This window comes from Mchenga conophoros, linkage group LG8, assembly GCF_057382185.1.
Source record: "Mchenga conophoros isolate Kocher_MC1m ecotype Shallow Benthic linkage group LG8, M_conophoros_male_GT1.1, whole genome shotgun sequence".
Taxonomy (NCBI): domain Eukaryota; kingdom Metazoa; phylum Chordata; class Actinopteri; order Cichliformes; family Cichlidae; genus Mchenga; species Mchenga conophoros.
This window is the reverse complement of record NC_140533.1, coordinates 16,367,033-16,381,117: the sequence shown is the minus strand read 5'-3', so window position 1 is coordinate 16,381,117 and position 14,085 is coordinate 16,367,033. Positions and strand designations below refer to the sequence as shown.

General features: G+C 39.1%; 1 protein-coding gene across 3 annotated transcripts in view; it reads left to right on the top strand.

Annotated features, from left to right (window-relative positions):
- Positions 1-14,085, top strand: part of svild (supervillin d) — a 57,315-nt gene that overhangs the window by 21,820 nt on the left and 21,410 nt on the right. For 2 of the 3 annotated variants that reach the window (XM_085284575.1, XM_085284576.1), the window contains exons 2-4: positions 2,986-3,475; positions 8,683-8,717; positions 13,824-13,882. In XM_085284575.1, the coding sequence (XP_085140701.1) occupies positions 3,096-3,475; positions 8,683-8,717; positions 13,824-13,882 (474 nt within the window). In that variant the 5' untranslated portion in view covers positions 2,986-3,095. Of the gene's footprint in view, positions 1-2,985; positions 3,476-8,443; positions 8,494-8,682; positions 8,718-13,823; positions 13,883-14,085 lie in introns of those variants that run through there. The other variant, XM_085284577.1, reaches the window with a different exon arrangement.

Here is a 14,085-nt window from a genome sequence, read left to right as displayed (position 1 = left end):
GGTTGAGGAGGAATGGGGGAGGCCAAGGTGAACACCAACGGACACATTTTCTCTTACTGGATGGCACTCGTATACATTAGGGCTGCCACGATTAGTCGACTAGTCACGATTACATCGACGACTAATTTAATAGTCGACGCGTCAAAGCTTTGTAAGATCCCAAAAGACGCAGGAATAAGTAGTAGGATTTAAGAGTGTAATAACGGACTGAAACAGAAGATGGCAGCACAGCATGTACAAGGATGCCAGCTGCCGTTAAACCCCGAAGAAGAAGAAACTGTGTCCCAGAATTCACTGTTCAATGTTTCCAACTTTGAACAGTGGTGGCAGCTAGTTAGTTTTAATGTTACTCTTATTATTCTTTCTGGGTCACAAAATAAACGTTTAACATATTTTCAGGCGAGAATGTAGCTGTGTAAACTTCAAATATCTGCTCAGTTTATCAAGACGCCACATATTTTCAAAAGCGCTCCGACATTTTCGGAGACGTCTGTTACCCACTAGCTCGATAGTTAGCCGGGGTTCAAGGCTCACTAGAGCCGGTGAGAACACCGGACACCCGGCAAATCGTTTTGAAACCCACCGCCGTCTTTCGCTACTCAGGTTAAACATGTATAAGTCACTTAGAAAACTTAAAAATGTTATTGTTTGGCTTTTTTTCAGTATTTTATTTGTTCCTGAGTAAATCGGTTTGGCTGAGATTAAAGTTATAGTTTTTGCACAGCTGAATAAACGTCAAGCAGACAGCTGATTATCAGAAGTGTGAGATGCTCGAGAGTATACTCTGGTGTCCCATTATATTTTAGATAGCAAGGAGCAGACGGCTGAGTTTATTAAACTCCACCGAAACAATCTGCAAATTTCATTTAAATTTAATAAACTATCATCTTGTCTTTATTTTTAGTTAGCACATACCTTAAACACTTAAATCTGTAAGCTAATGATAGATATATAAAAGCAGATGCATGCTGGTGCAATAAGCTGTACGATTTACGTCCAATGGACGCATGATCTGATTAGTCGACTAATCGCAAAAATAATCAGTGACTAGTCGACTATCAAAATAATTGTTTGTGGCAACCTAGTACACATACACATTCTGTATAATATACACCAGTTTCCTATGTAATATTTCAAAGCTGTATTCTCTTAAAGGGAGTCATTTATTAACTAAAAGGTGGTCAGAGATTGTAAGCACTCAACATTTGTTCTAGCTTATCACTGTTACAGAATAGGCTCTTAGAGTCAGAGCATTTATTCTACCTTATGATCAGACACACCTTTGTTTTTCCTGTTGCCTTGACCCATTCCTCAGTTTTCCTCTTTCTTCTTGCCTCTCACATTACTAACATTGCCCAGATGCGGAACACTTATTTTCTCATATCCCTGAAGTGTGAGAACTGATGTTCTTAATTAACTCATGCTCTGTATTTATAGGGAATTCGGGGGGCTATGTTTAACATGTGCCCCTCTATGGTATATGCATCTGTGATTAATGTCTGGATACATATACTGGTCATGCACGTGCATTGGCTAAAATGACCTGTGGTGTTGTTGCTTTTGGCTTATCGGCAAATATGAAGATGTTTGGCTAACGTTTATCTGTGGTGTCACATCGACTTTGCTCTGGTTAAATGTTTAGAGATGGTGTGACGAGCCTCTAAAAGACTTTGTTTTTTTTTTGTATAATGACGGTTTCTTTGTTTCCCCAATAAAAATACCTCACGCCCCTCTCTGTCTTCTCTGTGACTTTTCCAAAGCATCGTGAGCATACTTGTGCTGTGAGAAACGTCTGTGGAAAAGCCCCAGTGCTTTTGGTCCAGCGGTCAGAAACGGTGCCTAATTATTATTGCTGTTGTCAGCTGGCAGTGCCATTTTCAGAGCTCTGCGTTCAGACCGTGTGTGGCTTTTTTTCCCCTCCTCTGTGAATACTTACTGGAACAAAGTGAGTTGAACTTAACAGTCTTTTTTTTTCTTTCTCCCTAAATCATTGTGACTCACTTGGTATTGAAAAGTCAAGTTATTTTATAGTGCTTTTTTGGGGTGCTGAAGAATGTGGAAAGGAGATGATTAAAAGATGATCCTTTTCACAGACACGGGTAGCTGAAGCCTGTCTCAGCATGCATGGACATGTAGAGATGAAAATAAACATTTGCTGATACACACTAATGGACAACATAGAGATTTCAATGCACTGTAAAGACAGTCATTACTCTGGATAATAATTCTGAGAGCAGATAAGCTAGGTGCAAAGCTGTAAGGAATAACATGGGATTAAGATAATATTGCATGTGCATTTACCACTCTATACCCCCACCTCAACTTTCCAACCACCTCAAAGTCGGCCGATGTAATAGAGGTTCAAATCGGAGCCTCACAGCGGTGGTCGGGCGTCTTTGATCTGGCTGACATCATTTTCATGAGGTGGGGGCCAGATGTGATACGGCAGGGCTTGGCTGAGAGAGATGCAATTTGCTTAGTTTCTTATGAAAGCTGCACCAATGTGTGTGTTTCTGATTCCTGAGTTTGTCTTGTCAGTCAGTATTTTCGATATTTCCACAGGCTAGCATGGTAATCTTACCTCCCCCAACATCCCACCTCTGTGCATACTACACGTTCAAAAAACAAATAATTAACTAAGTAATTTATTTTCGTCTTATCTCAGAGTTCACAATCCTTCTTTGATGTGCTTTAGCAACGTTTATTATTTTTCTGGATGCAGTCTATTGAGGTCAAAGTTGTGCAAAATGTCCTCCGCAGTATCTGAGCTGTTACTGATATGCACTGATGCCTCTTGTGCCAAGTCTGAAGCATTTACCCATCTGTTTTGCATTGGACGTCTAAGTGATGTTGTACAGGAGTGCCCTCACTTCTCTTGTTTACTGTATGTGTTGGTACATCCGGTTTTAACCAGCTTTAATGGGCCAGTTGTCTGAAATTGTATCTGCAGGATGCACTAATGATGTCTTCCTTCCTTGTTTGCAGCGCTGGAATGATTTTGATGGAGTGAGACATTGCTGTCACGGGAGATTTTAAAGAAAAAAGTTGGATCACATATCAAGAAACTAGTCTCTTAAACCGAGTCGAACAGCGTAATGGATGGAATAGACACCCTACAGAGCTCTGCGCCGGAGACCAAGGCTGAGCGAATTGCTCGCTACAAGGCAGAAAGAAGGCGGGAGTTGGCTGAGCGCTATGGCAACACAGAGGAGCTCACCTCAAAGTACGTGCGTAAGGACAGGAAAACTGCAGGCACATCCGAAACAGTGTCTTTAACAACAAAGGAGAAAGAGAAATGTGAGGATAATGGAGCAGAGCAAACATGCACCAGGAGGGGCTTCAGGAGTAAAGTAGCAGAACCTGTGGAGCCTGCTAATGAAGAGCCCACAAAGAGAACAGCTCACCCCAAAACAGAAACGACTACATCCTCAAAATCAGAAGCTGTGCCCTCCATAAAGATGTCCTCCCATTCCAGGTGAGTTTATCCACATTGTCATAATATTAGATATTAAACACACACTAACCCGTTGTTTGTGCAAGACCAGTCTCATTGTTGTTTTCATGGTGACATAAAATTGGCCAGGGTCATGAAACAGAGCTGCACAGACTTGTGCAAGAAAATCCCCTAAGAACAGATAACTGATGCACATGTAAATCTCTTAAAACTAATTTCAGGAGAAGAAAACGTAGTGTATTGCTTTTCTGAGGTTTCTTTGATTTAGAGAACATTTGCAACAATTGGGCCATTTTTATTCAGCTATTAAATAACTTTAAATGGGCTTGCTGGCTCCCAGTACGTGAAAAGGAGGTAACAAATCGGCGCATTTGGAGAACACTTTGTGCTATCTTCTGTTTGAGGTAAACACAAGTGCTAGCATTTCCAAAATTGGCCATGTGTGCAAAGAACAGGACTACCTTGTTTATTTTGCCATGGTGTGTTTTGCTGTGATTACGTACATGCTGCTTGCTTTGGTTCACTTCACAGTTATATGAGGGGCTCACAAAACCAGCGAATAATGAACCTCTATTGTCAGCTTGACTGGATGAAGAACCTGGAGGTTTCTCAGAGGAATGCTTGTTTCTGAGAATTGTACACAGACGGAGTAAAACATGTCCAGTCGTGGGTCTGGGGCTGTAATCATGCTGCGGATTCTGCTGCATGCACATAACTGGACTTGTCTGTTCCTGAATAAAGCTGCCTGAGGGAGTGATGCTGGTGAGGAGAAGAACAGAGATGGATAAGAGTGCTGAGATAAAATCAGAGTTGGAAGGGAATGAGTGTAGAGCTGTTGAGCTCTGCCAACTTTTCATGCTTTGCGCTTAATTAAGCATATTATAGACAAGCTATTTTATACACTGGAAAAGACATGACTTGGGTTATGGCCTTAAAATAAAAATAGAGCACAAGCAGCATGGCATGTTTCAGTGTTCTACGTTATCATATTTTATGGCAAGTTTGGCTAGTTTGATTACGTTTTAAAATAAATATATGTCTTTTTTTTATTTCTACATGCATATTTTAACAGTGATCATCGTTCTGCTTTTGTGGCTTTATTTGGATTAGAACTTTCTCTCTCTTTTTTTTTGTAAACAGGTTATGAAATGTGAGAGGAACTTCTCTCAGTGCGTCGGCTTACCACTGCAGAAAGAGTGTTTGGGGAAAGTACAGAGTGCAGTTTATGGACTGTTTTTAATTACAGAGAGCAGAAAGGCAGGTTGACAGTTTAAGGTGTTTGTGTCACATGCCTGTCATGTTAGCTACTATTTTTGTAAGTTCTGTTATGATGTTCACTACACATCACAGCCCAGCTGTGCACGCTTACACAACATACATAAGTATGGTACTGTAGAAGCTTTTGTTGTCTAGGTATTCCCATATATTAATGGTTTTTAGTACTTCATATATTTTCCTTTATTTTAAGACATCTGCGTTCAGCATTGACTCTCATGTCTTTAGTGGGTCACACATATTTACTGAAACTTGAGCAACATTTTTGTGTAGTCTTTTACAGAAAGAGCGTACAGGAAACTGGAGCTTGGCTGTCTCGGTGATAATGAAAGCTGTCAACAGGCATTTATCTGCAACAGACACGAATCTTTTCCTCGTGAAGTTGCAGTTGAAGGGTGACATTCCAAAAGTCTGCTTTTTGACGTTAAACTGTTACATTGCACCCTTAGCAATTTAAGAAGAATCCGTTTGGTAATGCTTTGTCATCCAACATCTGATGCGTTTGTGTGCATGAAAGCGCACTCTTTGGCTTCTTTCTCCCTTTATTATGATTTATTTTTTTAAATTTTATGTTAAAGACTCCTGGTTTTTAATAGAGGTAGGAATCGGAATCACCCCACAATACAATATTATCACAGTACTTTCCTCACTGTGTGATATCAACTTTAAATTATGTCCTCAAGTTAAACTTTGTCGATATCTGTTATGTTCGATAAGATAACGTTCGCTTCAGCTATTATTTTGATGCAAAATGTGATTGTCAACACTGTAACTAAAGCCTGCTATTGAGACAGAGTCAGTCTAATATCAGTCTGACTGCAGACAAATGAGCTCAAGTTGCCAACTTCAACTTCACTTCAACAATCTGTTTCTGATAACATAGCAATGACCCGTGCTAAATGCAAATGTAACCACTACATTTGCCCTCAGCATCCTTCTCATTCTATAGGAATATAACCAGAATACAACCAGCTTGCTGCCAATTGAGTCCAGTCCCCTTGAATTGTGCTCATTGACAAAGACTCGTTCAGACTGATGGCAACATGCTGGCAATCTGTCTGAATTGATAAATTAGACATCAGTTATTTGCAAACCTTTAATCTCTCTGAGATCGATTGCTCTCAGTCCAGACTGTGACTGTTTCCAGAAAGTTTGCCTCCTATCAGGTAAACTGTGCAATCTAACATGATGGTGAGTGTGAAACACTCTGGGCAACCATTTAGTTACCACAAGTTATATTCAGTTACATAAGGTTAAAAGCCAACAGTATCTATTTTTTAATGTGTGTGTGTGTGTGTGTGTGTGTGTGTTATCATATGAGTTTGGGATAGTATACATAGAATTTCCAGGACAAGTTGCTGCATAGGTCATAGTAATCTTGGTTTGAAAGTGCTCTATGCTATCAAGCATGTGTAACAAACCACAACTATTAATGCTACTGACATGATGGGGTTGGTACCTCTTTATAAACAAAACAGAATTGGGATTAAGGCTAAGGACTGTTTACAGTACTGAGCCACAGCAAAGACAAATGCCTCAAAAAGTTAAGCACACAAATCAGATGTAATAAAATTACAGCTTTTAACAACGCTGCAGCCACAAGTGTTGTTTTTATGCTCTTATTTCATTTTCTCTCATGATATAATTTAATATGATGCACACAAAGCTAAACATAAATTTATGTGAACACTTTTACTGTGAGTGTTTGTTTGATTACACAAGTGCCCAGCTGGATTGGAAAGTTCCCCTCTGTTTTGCTTTTCGCCCACTAAACTGCATTCCGGTTTTCTTCATCTACTTTCAGCTGACCGTCAACGTGTGGGTAGCAAAGGTGATGTGTTTCTGAGACTTATAAGGTTGGTTGTTAAAAATGGGCTGTCCAAGATCAAACAATGAGGTTTACAAGGTCTACAAATACATGCAAGTCAGAGCAATGACCGATTTGGACTTCTGCAGCAAATCATTGTAGAGTCTACAACATAATCTACGCAAGTTGCCGTCACCATTACCAGCATTCATACTTGTGTGAGGTGCATTATGTGTTAATTACCTTGTGGTCCTGTCCTGATGTTTTATGTGCTGCCAGCCACAGCAGAAACAAAGTGCTGGGACTTTTTTCCTCCTGCGTTCCCACTCTTTGTTGTGGTCAATTTTTCTTTTCTTTTGTTTGTTTTCAAGAAACAAACATCTTCGTCCCTCAAGTTTTTCCATTTCTTTGTACAATCCATTGTCTCCATTCCAATAGTTTTGGCAATCTCCTTCCACAAATGAGCTGACATCTGTGAGTCCTTACATTATAATGTTATGATCATTCTCTCATTGATCCAATCAAAAACTGGGGCCCCAAAAAAGAAAATATAGCTGGGAATGCGTAGGAGGAATCAACGGTACTGAACAGGCCACTCAAAATAGTTTGGAGCTGTGTTGACTTGACGTATGGTTGCAGATCTACGAAGGTGCACGTCATGTTGTGACGGAGAATAGTTTCAGAGGGGTTCGTGGTTTGCTTACACACAACATAGGTTTTATACGTCTGTGTTAAATTTAAATCTCTGCAGCCAGAGATTTTTGAGTATTGCATCACTTCAGTTTATTGTTAACTACATAAATACAGGCCAAAGAATATATTGGCCAGTGTAGCATGATGTCTTCACAAAACTATCAGGAAGCGTGGCTGTTAAGAACTGACAAAAGTTTGTGTAGTAAACAAATCCAAGCCAAGAATTACTCATAAGAAACTGCAATAAAAAACACTTCTGTAGTAGTTTTAGGCCCACAAATTACAGCAGTACAGGGAAAAGCGAAATAATACGGAGTCCAAGCCAATGTTTAAATGTTGTTTTGTTCCCTTTTGCAGCTGCATAGTGTAGTTGTAGCTCCTGTGCATGTAAACGGTTAACATTAAGTGTCAGCTAAGAAGATATACTGCTTACTTAATAAGAAAAAGGAGGAAACAAACATCCTTTATGCCTGGGTGTGGCATGCTATCAATTTTGGACTGATGGGCATAGGCAGCTTTCATAAACTGACATTTGATTATAGTATGGTACCTGGCACTTGCTCATCTGTAGCCATATTTGCTCAAAATAGCTTTAGGAAGATTATCAAATCCTGATAATAATCCAACTGTGTCAAGTCTGTCTTTGAGGAAAAGAGGGCTGGAAGAAACCAGCCAATTAATCAGCTTTATTTGCTTAAAACTACTACTTTTGCTTATCTCAGATTCCTTTTATTTCCACTATGCAGAAAGTATTTGGTGACAAATGTACACTGAAGGAACAACTGAACTTAAGAGTTTAGACTCTTAAAGTAGAGGCTAAACCCACACTCCCTCGTTCTCAAGAAGCACTCTGTGATGCAGTTAATTGGAAGAGCTTGCTGCTGCTTGTTTATAGTGTGAACTTTGAGGTTCACTTTCTCACAACAGTGTGTGGTTGCGGGCTTTTAATGAAGCACAGTGGGATGTACTTGAATGATGCATCTGAAATGAACTAGGGTTTGTGTAGCCTCTGCCTTCCCTCTCTCCAATAACCTTTGACCCGTTGCAGATGTCCTCCATTGTATTAAAGCATTTCTCCCCTCCTCCTGTTACATCACTGCTGCTACCCCACAGGCAGCTGCTGTCCCCATCCATTTTTAACGCCCATTACTTGGAAATGAATGGCCATATCTTCAGATGCAAGAAAGGCTTTGCTGTTATATCATAGCTGACACAGGAGTGGAAGAGCAGCATGAGTAAATGGATTTATGTCATATGAGACGCAGTAAGTTGCTTGCTGCAGTTCTTGCAATTTATTTTAGACTTAAGTGTGCATATGTGGACTATAATAGTGTATTTAAGAGGGATGTACATATATTTTGTGCTGTTTGCCAGCATCACTTGTAAAAAACGTGTAACTTCTGTCATCTCTTTATTGCATTAGAGAGTGACCTCATTTCTCTCTGTCTCCCAGGCTGCTGGAAACTGATGACACAGAGGAGCCAAAGGGTAAGATGAACTCGTACTTTCACTGCGCTCTGATCCTCTATTGTTCCACACACTGCCTTATCACTAAGCTCATTCAAGTTCTATTACTCAGTGTGAAGGGAATACTGAGCTCATTGCTGATGTCAGATTACCTTCCTGATTTATAGACGTTGGCTTTTTAATACTCTTTTATCGAGAAGTGAAGAAAAATACATCTGAAATGTTCTTTGCTCAGTTTGTGGTTGATGTATAATTTAAAAAAAGCATTGCTTTAGGTTTTCTAAACTGATATTTTTTCCAATAAATAAATAAATAAAATAGAGAAGCTGTTTGTCATTTACTTGATGAGACAGCTAACCAGCTAGCTTTACAAACTAAAGCTGTGTCCAAGCTGTGTAGATAAAACACAGAAACATATCTTACATACAAGTATAGTTACAAGGATTATTATTTGTGTCCACTGTGGAAAAGAAGCTACGGAGAAGTAATTTTTTATCTTCTGTTTACTTATTATTCTCCTCTAAATAGGGCTGGGCCATATTATACCGTTCACGGTAATACCGGTATAATGTTAGGCAACGATAGGAAAATGAAATATCGCGATAGAATGGGAGTAAAACGCGCATGCGCAGTGCCTTTGTTTTCATACGCACATGGCCGATTGTTGAGTGAAACAGATGAACCAGAATTGGTTTGTAAAAATGGTGCAACTTCCGTGATGTGGAACTGGTTTGGTGTTTGTCCGTCAGATACACAACAAAGCACATTTTTTTGCAGAACATGCAAGCGGCCGTTGTTATTGTCGTATTTGTCGGACTAAGATGCTCTTAAATCTGGGAGTAATCTGGGTCCTAAACTCCGTATACTTCAGGTCAAACAACACTGCAGCATCACTTAGAGTTAAAAACTGTCTAAATTCTTTCATCTTTAATAAAACGATCAGCATTGCTGCTTTACCAGGTGTAACTATAAAGTTTAACTTCCAGGCATCCATGAAAACAAAAGTTATTACATTTAACGGAGTTAGAAGTTAGCAGGAAGCTAGCGGAAGTTAGCTCGCTAGTTTCGCTAGTTACCTAAGCATGATATTGCATGTTCTGACTGAGAGATTTCTGAAAAAAATCAAACGTACAGCTCTGCTATCACTTCCAACATAAATGAAGACAGGAAACTAAACAGCAGTGACGTTTGTAGGGTTACTGAAGTTGGGCTAGCTGGTATATAATGATGTGCTACGTGATCGCTAGCGACACAGCTATGTTAGCATAACATAAACAGTGAAGCTGGAGGACGAACACTAACACTTTTCCACTTATAAAAGTTAACGTGAAGGTTCTTCATGGTTAGAAACAAATGCAATCGCATGGCAGGATGCTGTAAACGGACCAAACTTCAGTCAGGTGAACAACTGAGATAATCCATCCACAATACGAGGTTAGTCATTACTATACTGCAACAACATGGGAATAGAGCAGCTGCCAGAGAATTCAACATTAATGAATCAATGGTACAGAAGTGGAGGAAGCAAGAAGAATGAGTTTAATAAAGTTTGATTTATCTGACTGCTTTGTTTCGCTTAATGTGCCTTATAATCCCGTGCACCTTATGGTCCGAAAAATGCTACTGCACACTGCAGTTTAATGTTGCAAAGCACCTCTTTTTAACTTCAGTGGATATTATACATGGTTATGCTCAGGATATGTCAGCCCATTTCTACTGGAAATGCCTTTTGGTTAAACTTTCAGCAAGGAATTTGCATTTGCACTGTTACATTTTTATAAAGCTTTAATGTACATAAAAACCAGCTTCTTGTTTAAGTGAAAATAAATGGAAGGTTGTCTTTTTGCGCTAGTAATGTTGTGGAGTTGTATTTTGTCTCGCATCAATTATATCGTCGGTTATATCGTTATCGCAAATTTTCAAATATATATCGTGATAAATATTTTTGGCCATAGCGCCCTGCTCTACCTCTAAATATTACTAACTGATATAATTGACAATATAAACAAGTTTATTAGCTGATAACCCTTTTTATACTTTATATCATCCAGTGGTTTTGTACTTTGAATTATACACTTTATTGTTAGCATTTGGGCTGCTGCCATCTGGAAGCTTCTATATTAGAATGAGAGGGTGGAGTGCTAAGTCATCAGCTAAATCAGCTAATGCCAGCAAACTTGGTTAGCAAGGAATTCATAAACCATTTATGTGCCTTAGCAGTGCACAGGCACATATACAGTCTTTGCTTTGATGCTAAGTATCAGACTGATAAAATACTATAATTTTACTTATTAAAACTGAAGCATAAACCTGTTTAGATGGTCTGTACCAAGCAGCACATTGTTTGTTTCTTTTAAGATGTTTTGTTAAAATGGTACAAAAGGCATCAACAGCATAAACACGGTCTGTAGGTCCAGTTTAGTGACTGTTGTTAGTGGATGTGAAAGACATACAGGAAGTAGGATGCTAGCCATAAATGTAGTATAAATGCCACATTTTAAACAAAAACACTTTTTTCAAGTCTAGTCAAGTGGCTTTGTTATTTCAAGCATGTGCAGTTGTACCATACACAGTGAAACGAGACAGCGTTTCTTCAAGACCATGCTGCTACACATAACAGACAATCAAGACAGGACTACATAAAGTGCAAAGTGTGCAAAAATTGCAAATAACCAGTGCAACACCAGACAGAACAGAATGATACAGACACAGAATAAAGAAATAGAAAAGTGCAAAAATCACAGTGGGTTGTGCAAAAGACAGAAACGTTGTGCAAAAGGTAACATGATGTTTAAAGGTGTGTTTGTATGACATTGTGCAGATAAGTGCTTGAGGTGTTTTAGTGTGGATGCATGCAACAATCTGTGACCATGCCTTTCTTTGTCCATGGTTGGCCCACTTACCCGTGTATTTCTCTGCTTACATGTTTGTTGTCCCTTCCGTTTGGTTACCTTGTATTTAGAGATAAGTGTAAGTGCTGGGTTAGACAAAGAAAGTAGAAGGTGAAAGTTTTCAGAATTGTGCGGTGAGCAAAACAGTTACTTTAGTGTTTCACAGCAGAGTAATGTTGTGTAGCATCTTATTGGCACACACAATGATCATGTTTCCTTGTTTTTTTAGTGCTTGAATTCTGGAAGTTAGCTTTAGATTTAATTAAAAGTTGTTATTTAATCATCAAAATCATATGTTAGAGAAGAGAAATGGAGCTAAATATATTCTTCCCATGATTGTTTTCATTTTAGCATATAACAAATTTTAACCTGGACTTGCTCAGTGTAAAAGGTGCACTGCAGGCATAAATTATAAATGATAGCACTATTGTGTCCATAGTGTATTTGACTGAGGTGCACACACACACTGGCTATCACTGGTGTTGCTTTTATTCCCTGCACCAGCTGTAACTTCTCTCCAGTGAACTCGGTCTGATCTGTAATGAGAGGGTTTGAAATTTAAAACCCAGCATGAAACAAGCTGCAGGCAGTATTCTGCTGACTGTCTCAAACTGCCATATTCTTCAGTATTGAGTGACTTTTCTTTTCTGTCAACACCAACAGGACACTGAATCATTGTGTTTCCCAGCTAAATGTACCCCAGCTGGGAAACAACAGGATTACATGACCATTACTTATGTTATTTCAGTTAAACCATGTTATAGCTTTAAACAGCTCATTTCAATCTTGATTTTGGGAACAAAATATTCACAGAATAACATTAAAAAATGATATGTTGGCAGAAGAGTCGATTCTCAGGCAGAACACCTCTTGTATTTACATCAAAGGTTTCTCTGACCTCTCATCAAGTCAGTAATGCATGTATGCAAACAGCTAGCTGGTTCAAATTTAATACCTAACCAAGATGCAGCACTGTTGATACCCACATAATTATTAAACTCTACAAAATAGGTGATGCCCACCACAGTAAATACACTCCATTTGATGTTTGCTGATACTGGCTAAACATCACCTCTGCTGCAAGTTTGATTTTACAAATCTGATGTTTTGATGTTCCCTGGTATTGTAGTGTGATTGTTTACACTTGTCAAGCAGAAGGTTGCTGGTTTAATTCCAGACAGTGACAGAAATTTGCTTTGAAGTTGTGTCAGAGAGGCCATCTGGTGTCAAACATCTGGAGCTATGTGCTGTGGCGACCCCCAATAACAAGGGAGCAGCTAAAAGTAGTAGTGCCTGGCTGTTATTTACATTTGACCTGAGCCTTTGACCTGGGCATCAACAGTAGAACAAAGATCGCAGTCTTGTAAGAAACTCTACCTGACGAGTCTTTAAACTTCAGTGGAAGTTTTTTTTCCCTCTCTCTAGTTTGGATCTTGGATGGGTGATGATGTTAAAGACTGGACTAAAGTCAAAGCTATAAGAGTACAGTCTGAGTGGAGTCACTAGTCTGCAATGCTTAGCATGATTTAATTCAGATGATGAAACACTATGTTCTCGACAGCAGGGGAGCTCGGAAACATAAATTAAAAGTGGAGCTTTCTTTTTATTTTTTCTTTCATTGGAAACAGTGAGTTTGTCAGAGACGTGCTGTTATTTTGGCATAAAAATGTCACATTGTCGGGGCGATAAAAACAGATTTAGAGTGCGGGGATGAATTTAAGTGCGTTGACTTAAGAAGTGTGTGTTGTTTTGGAGTATTGTAAAATTTAATGATTTCCTTTTGTTGAGATTAGAAGATTATATTCTCAGGGCTGTTCTTGATTAGGGAGTTCACATGAGACCCAATTCTATTTCTCTCTAACACATATGCTCAAGTAAACGTATTCCTCTCATCAGATGTTGAACTGTTGCATTATTGAAAGACTCGCTGAATTCACTGTGGCGCTTCCCACTGACTTTTCAGGCTCCCCCTGAAGCCAGTGGAGCTCATGAGCCCTTTGACATGACTATTTTTTTTTTGACCAAGAGAGAGATTGGTGTGTAGTGCATTAAATTACCTGTTATGTCTACTTTTGTACAAGCTTTAAAAATGCAATGTTTTCTGTGCCAAACACACTGTCCTGAATCATTTTCCCTTGCATACACTCCCACTGATCGTTTTTTACTGCACTGGCAGAAAGAAAGACACTTGTGGAGCAATTAATTCTCACTCTTTTATTCGCTGTGCTCATTTTAGTTGATAAAAAGCCTGTGGACTCCAAGAGAAGTGCAACTTCCAGCGTGTCTCTTTTTAAGGTACGGTATTTTGGTTTGCCATCTGTCTCACTTCATGCATTTGTCTGTTTGTATATATTTGCACTTGTTGTGGACACATAAATCTGTTTCTACTGCCTCGTTCTAAGGACCTGGCACCTTTTTAGGGAACAAACATCAAATCCATTCATGAAAATAAAAGGCTATGAGCTTTAGATGACAGATTGGAAATCAAGGTTAGGCAA